Genomic DNA, 15,615 nt, shown 5'->3' on the forward strand with positions numbered 1-15,615 from the left:
CGGGTGCGGTTGGGGACCACGGTCCCATCCATCTGTCCATCCATCCATCCCGGTACGGCGAGCACCCGGTTCTGGGGGTGTTGCAAATCCAAAGAGCAACTTTTTCCATTTAACATTTAAGTAAACCCCGGGCTGTTTACCCAGCGGCGCTGCCCGGCGTTTGCTCGCTGAGGACCCGTCTCCAGAACCGCGGCGCTGGGTAAACAGCCCAGAGCTCCCAGGAGAGTTTATTTATCCGCTGGCACGTTAACGCAGCTCGTCGGGGTTTCTCAGGTCCCTTCGGCTCCTGCTCCATCCCACCCACTGCAGCTCTGGGCCAGGACCCCCCCAGTTTGGGTGTTTGTGGCTGGGAATGGGGTGCCCTGCTGGGAGCTGGGGCCATGGCCCAGCGAGGAGGAGGATGGAGAAGGGGAAGGTCTCAGGGATGCTGTGGAAAAATGTCGGGGAGCAAGACCTGGTCGCTGTTGTCCCACGTGGGAAATTGTCTTGTTTGCTCTATGATGGGCAAAGCTGCCTGGGAGCTGCAGGAGAGAGCGTTGAGGGATGTGAGAGAGAAAATGGGTGAAAAGACCACAAAAAAAGGGACTATGAGTGATTTGAAGCTCTGGCGTGAGTACGAGTGCAGCCCAGGGTACCTTTCTTCCCCAGTGCTGGGTGTCTTGGACATCACCCCCATCCCACACCCACCATCCCCATCCCGCACCCCAGTGCTGACGGTTTGTGCTGGGAGAGCTCCCGACACCCCAGAAAATCACAATTAACATTTTGATGGGGAGGAGCTGGAGCCTCCCCAGCCCACCCAGGCTGAGCCATTTATTTTTTCCCCCCCATAGTGGAAAAACAGGGAAAATTTGTGGGATTTCCTTCCTGGAGCATCTCAGAGTGGGGAAGAAGATGCTGTTGGGCTGTGGGTGCCATGGGGCAGCCCTGGGGGTGCTCGGGGGTTGTTACTCTTCCCGGGGACATTTCTGGGTGAAGGTGCCATGAGCTGGTGCCCCATCCCCACTCCCCACCCCAGGAATTTCCCTCTGGAGCCGGGATCAGGTCATCTCCTCATCCTTTATCTGCAGGGGGGTTGGAGGTGGAAAGCCCTGTGGAGCTGCTGTGGGAGGGAAGGGGCTGCAAATGCTTTCTTCTTTAGAAAAGAGAAGATAAAACCCAGTTTCGCACCCCCGAAAAGGCCCATTTCCAGCACTGAGCACGGGGAGTCTCCTTTTTTTCTCGTCATTTTGCTGTTTCTTTCTATTTTCGTCCCATAAAAGCAGAAGGGACAGAATGAGAAATCAAGGGCTGGAAAATGGAGCATCAGGGATGCGGGAACCTGTGGGCTGAGCTGAAGCCTCAGCTATGGGCAGCTGGGATGGGGGTGCTGGTGTCCCCCCAGAATCTGGGTGCTCCCCAGCTCCCCGTCCTGGCCAGGGGACTCAATGGGTGTGGTGGGTGCTGATGATGGGTGTGGTGGGTGCTGGTGATGGGTGTGGTGGGTGTGGTGGGAGCTGGTGATGGGTGTGGTGGGAGCTGGTGATGGGTGTGGTGGGAGCTGGTGGTAGGTGTGGTGAGAGCTGGTGATGGGTGTGGTGGGTGTGGTGGGTGCTGGTGATGGGTGTGGTGGTTGCTGGTGATAGGTGTGGTGGGAGCTGGTGATGGTTGCGCCTGTGCTGGAGGGTTGGACAGTTGAACAATCTATCTGACCCTGAGCCCAGAGATCAGGGCAATGGTGAAGTCACCATCCCTGGGTTGAACAGACAGGGAGATGAGGTTCTTAGGGACATGGGTTGATGCCAGGGGTGGGTAATGGTTGGACTCTATGAGCTCAAGGGGCTTTTCCCACCAAAACAATCCTATGATTTAAAAGCCCCTTACCGTGGCTGGTGGCAGGTGACACATTGGGATGTGCTGGGGGCTCAGACGCTCAATGGGTGGCACAGTGTCCTCCATCCCAACCCCACACTGAGGGTGACACCAAAGTCCCTCCAGGCTGGTGGCATTTTGGGGCTAATCCTGCTCTCCCCACGGTGATTCATGGCCCGAAGGTGTCACCAGGAGCGGAAAGCAGCAGTATCCCACCCCCCTGCTCCCATTGCAGGTCAAGCATGGTCCATGTGATGGGGGATGCCGGCTGCTGGCTCCTGCTCGGGCTCTCCCTCCTCCCCATCGCCGTCCTGGGTAAGTGCTGCCGGATCTAATTAGTCCATAACAGTAAACAGCAGCAAATAATGAACTATATCAGCCATAATAAATAGTCAGGGTGAATAATAAGCAGCCGCCCCGCCCCCCCATCCCTCCCTGCCCTGGGTTGTGGGGGATTAGTGAGGGAGAAGCCCCCCGGGCAACCATGGACGTCCCCCCTGTGCTGGGATCCCCGCTGACCATAAATCCTTAATCCCACTGGTGACACCCCCGGTCCCCTCCTCACCGCAGAGCTGAGCCCCCCGGGGATTTGCTGTGTCCCTGAGCGGGAGAACCCTTGTCCTCCCCATCCCTCAGGGTGGGGACATTGTGCTGTCCCACTGCACGGAGGGGGTTTGCGTGTCCAAAGGGCTTGGGGTGTGATGCTGGGGGGAGATGGTGCCAGGCGGGGATTAGTGGCCATCCCCAGAGTTCCCGAGAGCTGGGGGATTTGCGGAGCTGGGGGGCTGGGACTGGATTAGTGTGGGAGGAGGAGGAGAAGGTCACAATCGCTGTCCCAGTGTGGGGCTGCATTTCCCACTGGTGTCACTGGTGTTGGGTGGGACTGAGGCACTGGCTAAGGGTCCAGCTCTGTGGGTGGGGAGGGGGGTTCTGGTGTCCCCATGGGTGCAGAGCAGTGACTGCAGCCCAGTAGCATCCTGGGGGGGTCGGGGGCTCCAGGGATTCAGCCCTGGAGGCGCAGATTTCACCAGTCAAGTCGCTCTCCAGCCACTGGCTGGGGAAGCTGCACATTGTCCTGCTTCATAGTCTTCCTTGGGGAGGGCTCAGGGGTGCTCTGTCCAGAGCCCCCAAACCCCTGCGATGCCCCCAGCCATCCTGCTGCCCATCCCCGTGGTATCTGGGCGCCTCTCCCTGCAGGCTCTCAGGACGATGGGAAGGTGATCCACATCAACCGGGTGCAGCACCGGGCTGTGCGCGTGGGGCTGGGGGAGCCCGTGGCCCTCCCCTGCCTCTTCCTGCTCCAGCCCTCCGCCTCGCTGGGGCCCAACGAGCCCCCCGACCCTCCCCGCGTCAAATGGAGCAAAGTGCGCTCGGCCACCGGCCAGAGGGAGGACGTCCCCATCCTGGTGGCCAAGGACAACGTGGTGAAGGTGGTGAAAGCCTATGAGGGGCGGGTATTGCTGCCCGGTTACCCCCGCGACCGCGCCAATGCCACGCTGCTGCTGCGCAGCGCCCGTGCCAGCGACGGTGGGCTGTACCGCTGCGAGGTGGTGGCCGGCATCGACGATGAGCAGGACCTGCTGCCGCTGGAGGTGACGGGTGAGCCGGGCGGGTGGCAAGGCTGGGAGAGCTGCGGGGGTGTCGCGGGTATGGCAGTGGGAGTGCCCTTGGCGGGTGTGCGCCTTGTCCGTGCTGTGCACCCTGTGCAAGGTGTGCACTCCATGCACCTAGTGCAGCCTGTACAAGCCACGTGAGCTGCATACTCCGTGCGCCTTGTGCACCCCGTGCAAGCCATGCACCCCGTGTACTTCATGCACTCTGTGCACCCTGTGCACCTTATGCACTCCATGCACCCCATGTATCTTGTGCAGCCTGTACAAGCCACGTGAGCTGCATACCCCGTGCTCCTTGTGCACCCCGTGCAAGCCACACATCCCGTGCAAGCCATGCACCCCGTGTACTTCATGCACTCTGTGCACCCTGTGCACCTTATGCACTCCATGCACCCCATGTATCTTGTGCACCCTATACAAGCTGTGCAAGCTGTGCACACAGTGTGAACCATGCAACCCATGCAGGCTGCACACCCCACGTACTTCATGCACCCCATGCAAGCCCTGCACTCCCTAGACCCCATGCAAGCCCCGCACCTTCTTCAAGCTGTGCAGTCCCTGTGCCAGCCGTGCCATCTGCTGCCCTTCCAGGCGTCGTCTTCCACTACCGCCCGGCGGGCGAGCGCTACGCCCTGACCTTCCCCGCTGCCCGCCGCACCTGCCTGGACAACTCTGCCGTCATCGCTTCACCCCAGCACCTCCAGGCCGCCTTCGAGGACGGCTACGACAACTGCGACGCTGGCTGGCTGGCCGACCAGACCGTGCGGTGGGTGTGCGGCACGGGCTGCCGGCCGGGCATGGCTCAGCGCGGTGCTGAGAGCCCCCCGTGCCCCTCTCCGCAGGTACCCCATCACGCTCTCGCGGCCCGGCTGCTACGGAGACCGCAACAGCCTCCCCGGTGTCCGCAGCTATGGCCGAAGGGAGCCCGGGGAACAGTACGATGTTTACTGCTACGCCCGGGAGCTGCGAGGCAAGCGGTGCCGCGATGGCTGGGTGCGCGCCGGGCCGGGCGGGCGGGCGCAGGGGACATCGCGGGGGAGCAGGGGACATCGCTGCAGGGAGGTGGCTGTGGCCGGGAGCGCGGGCAGCTCCATTCACACCAAAGAAGAGCTTGAGGTGCTGGAGCGAGGTGGGAGAAGGGAACGGAGCTGGCGAGGGGCTGGAGCACAAGTGTGATGGGAGCGGCTGAGGGACCTGGGGGTTCAGCTGGAGAACAGGAGCTGAGGGGAGACCTGATCTCTGAACTGCTTGAAAGGAGCTTGGAGCCAGGGGGGGTCGGGCTCTGCTCCCCAGGAACAAGCGCCAGGATTGTCACAGCTTTCCATCCCCAACGGGCTCTGCTGTCTTGCAGGGATGGTGTTCTATGCCGCGGTGCCGGGACGGTTCACCTGGCAGGGGGCCCGGCGGCACTGCCGGAGCCAGGGGGCTTCGTTAGCCACCACGGGGCAGCTCTACCTGGCGTGGCGCGATGGCCTGGACCAGTGTGACCCGGGCTGGCTGGCCGACGGCAGCGTCCGCTACCCCATCAGGCTCCCGCGCAGGAAATGTGGCGGTGAAGCCTCTGGTGTCAGGACCCTCTACCAGTTCCCCAACCGCACCGGTTTCCCCTCCGCCGCCTCCAAATTCGACGCCTACTGCTACAAAGGTAAGGGACCGGCTGTGGTGCCGGCGCTGTGTCCCAGCCCAGATCCCCCACCAGCCCCTGGCCCTTCTTCCCTTGGGAACTGGTGGGCACGGCCAGGAAAATTGCTGCAGATGAATATTTAATTGGGGAATTAATGAGATAAATGAGGAGAGGGTGTGTTGGGAGGGGGCCGAGCTCCATGCATCACCCCGGCACAGTGCGAGCCTGGGGAATGTGGTGCTGGGTACTGAGCTCCAAGAGGAAATGCGGGTCCCTATTTGTGCCCCAAGTCCCTGTCCTGTCCCTTGGTCCCACGGCCGCCAGCACGGCTGATGCTCGTGGTGTCGCCGCAGCGCACGTGGCCGCAGGGCAGCGGGAGCCAGAGGAGCCGGTGCCACCCGCACCCGACCCGCTGGGCAGTGACAACGTGCTGGTGGAGCACGGCGAGGACCTGGGCACGTCGGGGGACACCCAGCGTGACCGCTCCGGGCTCCTGCCACAACCCGGGCTCCTGGGGCCGGGCGAGGATGAGGATGAGCAGCTGCGGCCGGCGAGCAGCAGCCCCACGGCGCAGCGCGGTGACCTCCCTGGCACTGCGCCGTCGCGGGTGCCGGTGGCTGGCGGCACGTCCCTGTCCCTGTCCCTCCCCACGGGCTCCTCACCAGCGTGGCCCCGCGAGGATGAAGCTCTCAATGCGGTTGACCAGGTGCCACTGAGCTCCTGGCGGGATCCATCCAGTGCCAGCCCAGCACCAACGGGGCGAGAAGACCCCGAGGAGCCCCCGGCAGTGCCGCAATCCCAAAGCCCAGCCCAGGAGCGTGTCACCGCCTCAGCGGGGCTGGGGACAGTCCCTGGCATGGCAGCAGGGACCCCCAGCACCCCGTCAGCCAGCACCCGCACCCCGAGGCGCAGCAGCTATGCCGGGCTGAATGGACGCTACTTCCAGCTGCAGCAGCAGAGCCGGGACCCCGCGGTGGCAGCTGGGGACACTGTGGCAGCTGGGGACCCCATGGTGACTGCAGACCCCACGGTGGCAGCTGGGAACCCCATGGTGATGACTGGGGACCCCATGGTGGCTGAGGACCCCACAGTGGCAGCTGTGGACCCTGTGGTGACTGCAGACCCCACGGTGGCAGCTGGGGACCCCACAGTGATCACTGGGGACCCCATGGTGGCTGAGGACCTGCTGGGGACAGTCACCCAGGCCCCCGTCCTGGCGCTGGAGGTGACAGGGGCTGCGGCCAATGCGGTGGAGACATGGAGCATCCCCAGCACCGAGAGCCCCTGGCCGGGGGGAGCCTACCTGCCCTCCAATGCGGTGGAGGAGGAGATCGGCCTCGGTAAGTGATGCCCAAAAGTGGTTTGGGGGATTCTAGCGGGGGGGGTGGTCGCTTGGGGACCCCTTGACTGTGCCCTCTCTTGCAGAGCTGATGGCACCGGCCACCACCCCGGTGTTGCCGTCACCACAGAAGGATTCACCGCGGTGGAGCCCCCGCACAGCCCCCCGCCATCCTGGGGGGCCCCCACAGACACCCCTTCTGCTGTCCCCATCCTCGCCTGCCCCCGCGGCTCTCGGCCACTGGGATGTCACCACAGCCGGGGCTCAGCCCCGTGTCCCCAGCGCCCGCGGGGACTCCCCCCAGCCACCCACTGATGCCATTGAGGACTTCTCCGGGGACACCCCCTCCCAGGAGGATGGTGGCTCCATCCCTGCGCGGCCGCCCCTGCCCCCAGCCCCACTGGTGGCCGAGGGCCCCATGATGTCCCTGCAGCCCCGCGGTGACGGTGACGGCAGCAGCGGGGCCCCGGGCGATGGCTCATTGGAGAGGCAGAGGAAAGCGGTGACATTTTTCCACCCACCTGTCCCCTCCGTGGGGGTCCCCACCTCCCCCAGCCCCACGGGGGCAGCTGCTCCCCAGCCCCAGATGGGGCTGAACCCTACAGCCCCCCATGAGCCCAGCCATGAGCAGCTGCCCGGGGATGGGGGCGCCGGGAGGGGCTCAGCCATGTCCCCCCCAGCACAAGATGTCCCCTCGCCTTCGCCTCCCCACACAGCTGGTGAGGTGCCCCCCCAGGCTGTCACCGAGCAGCCAGTGGAGATGCTGGAGCCGGTGGCTGAGGAGGGGTCCACAGGCTTCGCTCCCGTGGCCCCACAGCCCCCCAGCCGCCCTACACCGGAGCTGGGGGGAGCAGAACATCTCCTGGCCCCCCCCAGCCCACCGCGTGTCCCCAGCAATACACCCACAGCCCCTGGGGACGAGGATGGTGATGCCTCTGGGGAGATGAAGGCAGAAGAGCCCCCCACCCCCCCCAGCTCAGCCACCCTCAGCCCCTGGCTGTCACCTACTGCCCCCCACCCGTGGGTGCTTGAGACCCCCGAGTCCCCGAGCGCGGGGCCACTCTTTGAGCCCTCCATGGTGGTGGAGCTGGGGGGGCCGGGGGGGTCCCCGCTGCTGGATGTGGACAGCGGGAGCGGCGAGGAGCTGCTGGCGTGGGGGAGCCCCAAGAACGGCAGCCAGCACGGTGAGCACGGCGCGGGGGGTCAGGGTGTCGGGGACAGGGTTATGGGGCAGGGGGGACACTGGGGACAGGGCTGGGGGGTGGAGGACTTGGAGGTTGACCCCCCCAGGGGGTCCTGGCCAGGGGAAAAGGCCTCGCGGTTAACGTGCGGCAGCACTGGGGCAGGGCCAGGCGCTGGGTCCCGATGGGGATGGGGGTGGGTGTCCCCTGTGCTCCCCCAACCCCATCTCAGGGCTCCTGTCCCCCCCATAGACCCCACCGACCCCTGCCAGACCAACCCGTGCCTGCACGGCGGGACCTCCCGCGCCAACGGCACCGTCTGCGGCTGCAGCTGCGTCCCGGGCTTCACCGGGGAGAACTGCGAGATCGGTGAGTGCCCGGAGCCCCCCCCATGCCGGGACACCCCCCGTGCCAGGGCAGGATCGGGCCCTGAGCATCCCCACCCCTGGCACAGAGAGAATGGGGCTGTGGGTCTAAATCTTGCTCCGTCCCCCCACCCTTGCTCACTGTGGAGGGGACGGTGGGCTGGGGGGTGGAGGTGGTGGCGGGGGGGTCCCCGCACCCCCGCAGCTCCCGGCGTGTCCCCCGCAGACATCGACGACTGTCTGTCCAGCCCCTGCCAGAACGGCGGCACCTGCATCGACGAGGTCAACGCCTTCGTGTGCCTCTGCCTGCCCAGCTACGGCGGCAGCCGCTGCGAGAAAGGTGGGGAACACAGACCCCCGATGTCCCCCCATCCCCGGCTGAGACCCCCGTGGGGACACCGCCCAGCTGCTGTCCCTTTGGGGACAAGCTGGGGAGGGGACACAGGAGCCGCGGGCGCTGGGGACCCCTCAGCGTCCCCACATCCCCGCAGACACCGAGGGCTGCGACCACAACTGGCACAAGTTCCAAGGCCACTGTTACCGCTACTTTGCCCGCCGGCGCTCCTGGGAGGACGCGGAGCGGGATTGCCGGCGCCGCGCCGGCCACCTCACCAGCATCCACTCGCCGGAGGAGCACGGCTTCATCAACGGTGCGGCCGCGACACCCCGTCCCCCCAGCTCCCCAAGCATCAGCACCCTTGGGTGCTCCTCGCCTTCCCCGTGCGAGCCGTGGGTGCTTCTCTCCATAGGTTTTGGGCATGAAAACACCTGGATTGGGCTCAATGACCGGATCGTGGAGCAGGATTTCCAGTGGACCGACAACACCGGCTTGGTGAGAGCCTTGAGGGTGCAGTGCGGGGCTCGAGGTGTGGGGGGGGCGCACAGGGTGTCTCACCCCCTCGTGTCCCACCAGCAATACGAGAACTGGCGGGAGAACCAACCCGACAACTTCTTTGCGGGCGGCGAGGACTGCGTGGTGCTGGTGTCCCACGAGATCGGCAAGTGGAACGACGTGCCCTGCAACTACAACCTGCCCTACATCTGCAAGAAAGGCACAGGTACCATCTGCCCCCATGTCCCCATCCCACAGCCCCCACGACCCCCATCCTGCATCCCCCAGCGTCCCCATCCCACAGCTCCCCGTGTCTCCATCCCTATCCCTCATCCTCAGGCACCTCCTCATCCTCAGAACCCTCTCCCAGCCCCTCATCCCACAAATCTCCACCAGTTGCCCTTAATCTCCGTTTTTCCCTTTTTGTTTTCCTCCCACAATCAATTCTTCCCTCTCCACTTTAATTTGTTTAATTTGCCACCATTAAAACTATTAAGTTCTCATTCCTTATCTTGAAAGTTAGATTAACCTCCAGCTGCTCGTTGCGCGCAGCCCTCACCCGCCTCCCGCATCTTAACGATGCGCTCGCCCCGATAAGGCCATTAATTAACGAAGTAAATCCTGGGGAACACCTCACCGCTGGAGGAGCCCCTTGTAAAGTCAACCACCGCCGCTCTGCTGGCATTGGCAGGGTGTCCCCTTGCCCTTGTCCCCTCTCAGTGCCTGGCGGGGGGTGACAGGGGTTTGTCCCCCTCCCCAGTGCTGTGCGGGCCCCCCCCGGAGGTGACAAACGCTTTTGTGGTGGGGAAGAAGAAGGAGAAGTACAGCATCCACTCCAGCGTGCGCTACCAGTGCCACGAGGGCTTCACCCAGCGCCACGTCCCCACCATCAAGTGCCACGTCACCGGCAAGTGGGACCGGCCCAAAATCCTCTGCACAAAACGTTAGTGGGAACGGGGGGATTGCGGGAAGCGGGGGGGTCAAGGCTTCATCTAAGGAGCCACAGTCCCTGACCCCGCTCTGGGTGCCCTCCCTTGCCCCCCCGTTAGCCAGGCGGTCGCACCGAGCGCGGCGTCACCATCGCCACCGTCACAGCCACCCCCACGGCCACCACCACCACCACAAACCCCGCAAGGAGCGGCGAAAACACCGCCCGCACCTGCGCCTGCACGGCATGGACGAGGGCCACTACTTCTAGAGCCGGGGAACGAGGAAGCACAAGGGTCCCCGACGGGATGCGGTGACATTTCCCACCCCTTTCCCACCCACCCACCCTTCTCTTTTATAACCCCCCTTTGGCTTTCGCCCCGTAGGGAATAGGATCCGGCGGGGGCGGCTGCGTGTGCGTCCCCAGCCCTCCCCGCATGCCCCACGCTCAGCCCCCCTGCCCTGGGGCCGAGCCCCCCAACCCCACGCAGGGACCCCCCATCCCTGCGCGAGGGCTGTTCCTGGGCTGGGCTCTGGCCCCCTCCCCAAATTTGGGGGTGAATCTGCCAGCCCCCCTCATCTCCCACCTCGGGCGGCGTGTCTCGTTGGCTCGGGGTGCCTCTGGTTTTTTAGCAGCCTCCTCCATCCCCCTGCCCCAGTGTCCTTGCAGTCGCCACAGGGATCCTGAGCGGCGTGGGGGGGGACGATGCCACCAGGGCGGGTGTCCCCCCTTGCCGCCCGGTTTTGGGTTGGTTTATTTCTTCCCCCTTCCCGTTCATTGTTGGGTCCCCGTCGGAGTTGGCGTGTGTGTGTGTGTGTGCGTACGGCGCTTTCTGATCTCTGCTGTTTGCGACGTGACCGCCGTGTCCTGACCCCCTCCCTTGTCCCCCCCACTCCCCGTGCCATTTCTGACTCTGCCTTTCTGTACTGCTGGACATTTTAATAAATTTTTTTAACAGTTGAGCAGCCCCGACCCTGTGCTTTCCTGGGGACAGGGGACACGGGGAGCCTGGGGACCCCTGTGCTTTCCTGGGGACGGGGGACACGGGGAGCCTGGGGATCCCTGTGCTTTCCTGGGGACACGGGGAGCCCGGGGACCCCTGTGCTTTCCTGGGGACAGGGGGAGCCTGGGGACCCTTGTGCTTTCCTGGGGACAGGGGACATGGGGAGCCTGGGGATCCCTGTGCTTTCCTGGGGACAGGGGACATGGGGAGCCTGGGGACCCCTGTGCTTGGGGGACACAGGGAGCCTGGGGACGGTCCCTTGGCTGGGGACCACTATTGATCAGCCTGTGACAGCCACCGCCTGGGGCTCTGCTGGCAACCGTGGTCCCCACAGCCACCTCCCAAGTGCTGTCACATCGCAGCAGCTGGTTATTATCATCAGTAAAGGTGATGGATGGACTGTGCTCAGCTGCACTGGGCACAGAGGAAGCCCTGACCCCCCTTTGGAGTGGGGAACGCTGGGGTCCCCATCCGTGTCCTGCTGTCCCCGTGGTGGTTCGCGGTTACTGCCAGCACCGAGGTGGTTCTGCTGATGCTGCAGCCCTGGATCTGGTCCCGATAACCCCGCAGGGATGCTGGTGGATGCTGCAGCTGGGATGCTCCAAGTGTGCCCAGCTCCAGGCACAGGGACCCCAGGGCTTGGAATAGGGGGCACGGAAGAGCTGCAGGGGGGGCAGCACACGGTGCAGGGCAGCCCGGGGTCCCCTTGCACCCAAAATGCCCCTCGAGGGTGGCACCAGTGAAGGAGACACGAGAGCCCGGCTCAGCTCTCAAAAAGCAGCCGAAGCTTTTATTTCATCTACGTCCAGCGGGCGCCAGGGCTGCGCGAAGCCTCGAGCCGGTGCTCAGCCGAGGGGGAGCGCAGGGGATGGTGCCCCCCCAGCACCTCCCTGCTCCCAACACCGGCTGCTTCTGCACCAAGCCAAGCACCGAGGAGCTGCCGCAGCCCCGGGATCACAGCAAGAGGCCACCCGGTTCACCCGGCACCTGCGGGGTGGCCGGCGGCAAAAGGGTACATGCAGGTGCTGGAGGAGCTGCGGGTGCCCCCCTGGCTGCCCATGTTGCACAAAGCCAAGCCTGATGCCCCCAGTCCTTGCCCAGCACCAAGGTGGGGGTTTGGGGACAAGGAGGGAGCCCATGGCAGGTCCCATGATGCCGGTTGCTTGTGGCATCTCCCGTGGGGGTTCAGTGCTGCGTGTGGCCCCAGGGACGGTGCGGAGCTGGGGACCCCGGGTAGGAGGGTGAGGACACAGGGGGCTCAAGCCAGCTTTGCTCTGGGGGGGCTGTTAGCACATGCAATATGCTGGTTGATAAGCGATAACAGCAACAAGCTGGGGAGCCAGCCCTGGGCCCGAGTGCGGGCCCCCAGCCAGGCTACTGAGGTCCTTCCCTTCCCGCTGCCTCAGTTTCCCCAAGCGGCACCGGGCTCTGCCCACAGATGCCGGCGTGGGCACCTCTCCCAGTCCAACGCAGGGGCTGCCCGCAGCTCCCCACGCTGCCGCGTCCCCAAAGGCAGCGACACTGGGGAACCCCACACCTAAAGCGGGAATCCCCAGCCAAATCTGGGGGTGCTCCCAGCGTGGAGGGAGCCTCACACCCGATTGGCGTTCCCCCCACCCAGCGCCTTCTCCGGAGTAGCCTCACCAGCTTTTTTAAAGCAATAAACCCCAAAAAGCTTATACTTCTTGTCGGGGAAGCCCAGGTTGCGCACGCCGGGCTCGCGGCCCCCGCAGCGGGCGCGGGGGTTGACGATGGGGTAGCGGATGCTGCCGTCCTCCAGCCAGCCGGCCTCGCAGCGGTCCAGCAGCTGGATCTTCCAGGCGGCGTAGAGCTGCCCCACCTTGGCCACGGCCGCCCCGTTGTTCTTGCAGGCCTGCACCGCCTCGGCGTAGCTCAGCTTGCGGTACGTCTTCAAGAAGTAGACTTTGCCTTGGGGATGGGGGGCACAAAGCGAGGGTGATTGGAGAGCCAGGTGCAGCATCCAGGACCCCCTGTAGCATCCTGCATCCCGCATGGCACCGGTACCCAGCGGGTGGGATGGGGCAGAGATGGGGCTGAGCAGTGCAAACCCCACATATCTCCCCACCTTTATGTTTTTTGGGAGGTGCTGGAGGACACAACTGGGTGGGCTCTGAGGAGCCAGCGCAGCGGCACAGGCAGATTTATGGGGCTGCATGGTGGTGATGGCTCCTCGTGGTGATTATACCCACTATTTATCCTGCCTGCCACCATTAAATAAACATCGGCAGAGCCCCCCCGCGCCGCCCTGCCAGCCGGGAGGAATTTACAGAGCCCAGGAGCCCTCCCTGGCTCCCATCTGTCTTGTGTGGCCCCGGCCTCATCCATCACCCGGGCCCTTCGCTGCTGCAATTACCTCCTGCCCAAACCGAGTAAAACCGGGTCATGGGGCCAGATCCTGGTCCCCAGCACCAAATCCCCTCTTGATGTGTCCAGGGAAGTCACAAGAAACCACATCCTGCCCTTCCCAGACCACTGTGGGAAACCCCCCCACACCCCGCCCAGCCAAAACGGGGAGCTGCGTGCTCCGTGCCTCAGTTTCCCCCAAACCGTTACCGTTGAGGTTGGAGGTGAAGCAGAAGGCGTCGTAGTGCTCGCTCTCCTTGTGCCGGTAGCCGTAGTTGCGGACGCCCACGGGGGTGTCCTTGCGGCCGCACTCCTCGCGCGGGCGGGAGATGGGGTACTGCACCGAGCCGTCCTGCAGCCAGCCCGCGTTGCACCAATCCATCCCCTCCAGCCAGGCCTGGTGCAGCTGGTCGTGCGAGGCCAGGATGCCGTCCTGCTCCAGGCACGCCTGCTGCGCCTCGTGGAAGTTCAGGGTGTAGCGACCCAGGCGGGGGTGGTAGGGGAAGATCACGCCTGGGAGGGGATGGAGAGGACGGTTGGGGTGCGCGAAGGGGTCTCCCCCACCTTATTCTGCAGCTGCACCCAACAGACATTGTGCGTGCATAGGGGAACGGGGGTAGCTGCAGAGCACAGTGGAGATGAGCCGCTGGCAGCTCAGCTCCAGGAGTTTGGGTGCTCCAGGGTTTGCTCAGGAATGTCAAAGTCCCCCCACCCTGTGGCTGTGGGGACCCCCGTGGCACCCCCAGGCTCCAGGAGCTGCTGCTCTGGGCCGTGGGGACATTGGTGGTGCCCATGTGGGGCTTTCAGTGAGCACTGGTGTTGCCAGAGCGATCCTTTCCCAGTATCACAGCATGTTTGGGATTGGAAGGGACCTTAAAAGATCATCTAGTCCAATCCCCCAATTTCCCAGTGCTGCTGTGCCCACTGAACCCCCAAAAAAGGGTTTCCCCCTTTTCCCCCTTTCCCAGCATGGCCAACTGCAGCAGCCTGGCCTGGCGGGTTTGGAGCTGCGTGTGGCACCAGCGCCGCTGCCGCGTCCCGGTCCCCCCGGTGCTTTACGAGGCCGTCCTGCTATCTATCTCCAGTGTTTATTAGCTGCCAGCCCGTAAACCTGGAGCAACAATAAAAGCCAATAACAGCGGCAATAAACCACGGCACACGCCAGGAAAAACAACTGGCCGTAAAAATGGGACCGAGCCCAACGCAGGGACGTGGCATCGGGAACCACGTCCTGGCCATCCCGCGTGGGACACAGGGACACCCAGAGTTGTTCCCTGTCCCCATCCCTCTGCATCACTACCTTCGAGGTCCAGCTTGACCATGCCGGTGTCATCCTCCAGCTCGTTGGTGACCTCGCACTCGTAGCGGCCATAGTCTTGCAGGGTGACATTGCGGATGATGAGCGAGGCATCGCCGACGCCGTCCTCCTGCAGCGCCGTGCGGCCGCGGTAGCTGCCGAACGCCCGCCGCGCCTTCCCCAGCGCCACGAACACATCCACGAAGGCCATCGGCTCCGTCACCTTGGTCCACTTGAGGCGGATCTCAGCCGGGTCGTGGGCGGACACGTCGTAGTGATAGCGACAGGGCAGGATGATGGTGCCGCCGCGGTGCGTCACCACCTTCCCCGGGGCCGTTTGCACCACCACGGCCCCACTGTCACCCTCTGCAAGGGACATGAAGCTCACGGGGGTCCCTGTCCTCTGCCTCCAGCCCAGGCAGAGCTGGCATGTGGGCAGGACGCGCAGCAGGGACAAGGCGCGCTGGGGAGATGACTTTTGGAGGAATTTCCTTCTTTTGGGGCTTTGCAAACCCCCAGGAGGGTTGGGCAGCTCCTTGCCAGGACAGGGGGGACACAATGGATGCCCCAAAGACACTAACTATGCATTAGCAGATATTAAAGCCAACAGCCCAATGGCTGTGGGACATCCCGACCCAGGGATCCAGCTCAGCCCCCCATCACGGACCCCCGTCCCCACTCACCCATGACATGCACCACTTTCTTGCGTCCGCGGGAGCTGAGCAGCGCGTCGGCGGCGAGGACAGCGACAAGGAGCAGCAGAGCTGCTGAGCCGGCGGCCCAGGGGCCTTGGGGACGCATCTGAGGGGACAGCAGAGACGCTCATTGTCTCCCCGCACTGAGCAGCCCCCGCCCGCTGGGACCCTTGGCCAGCGCTGAACTCGGCTTCACCCGCTCGGTTACAGCCGGGATGAATATTTCATGGCAGCCGCGCCGGATCTCGTGAGTTATTTATGGCAGCACTGGCACATCTGGAAACTGAACTGATGGCGTGGGAGGGGGCTGTACCGGCTAGAGCCCCCCCGAGCCCTCCGCTCTTGTCCCCCCTTCCCTGGGGACATCCAAGAGGAACGTGTCCCAGAGCCCCCCAGCTCCCTGGGGAGCTGTGATCCCCCCCACCGCGGGCTGGGGCTGAGCCCCGTGTTCTTGGGGATGCCCCGGAGCCCAGGCCGGGCAGACCGGGTGTGTGTGCCCCCCGCAGTGGGAATGAACCCCCCG

General features: G+C 64.4%; 2 protein-coding genes across 2 annotated transcripts; one reads left to right on the forward strand and one right to left on the reverse strand.

Annotated features, from left to right (window-relative positions):
• Positions 1–2,093: 2,093 nt before the first annotated feature.
• Positions 2,094–10,049, forward strand: NCAN (neurocan; the record flags this gene model as incomplete). Its single annotated transcript, XM_080359317.1, has 15 exons — positions 2,094–2,166; positions 3,049–3,450; positions 4,056–4,230; positions 4,307–4,434; positions 4,816–5,109; positions 5,442–6,100; positions 6,278–6,428; positions 6,514–7,611; positions 7,861–7,977; positions 8,200–8,313; positions 8,465–8,623; positions 8,723–8,805; positions 8,887–9,031; positions 9,566–9,748; positions 9,859–10,049. The coding sequence occupies 15 exons, from the start codon at positions 2,094–2,096 to the stop codon at positions 10,047–10,049; spliced, it is 3,972 nt and encodes a 1,323-aa protein (XP_080215443.1).
• A 2,278-nt stretch (positions 10,050–12,327) lies between these two features.
• Positions 12,328–15,198, reverse strand: HAPLN4 (hyaluronan and proteoglycan link protein 4; the record flags this gene model as incomplete). Its single annotated transcript, XM_080359347.1, has 4 exons — positions 12,328–12,665; positions 13,311–13,613; positions 14,401–14,763; positions 15,081–15,198. The coding sequence occupies 4 exons, from the start codon at positions 15,196–15,198 to the stop codon at positions 12,328–12,330; spliced, it is 1,122 nt and encodes a 373-aa protein (XP_080215473.1).
• Positions 15,199–15,615: the final 417 nt, after the last annotated feature.

The sequence above is a fragment of the Nesoenas mayeri genome, assembly GCF_963082525.1.
Source record: "Nesoenas mayeri genome assembly, chromosome: 25".
NCBI classification, from domain to species: Eukaryota; Metazoa; Chordata; class Aves; order Columbiformes; family Columbidae; genus Nesoenas; species Nesoenas mayeri.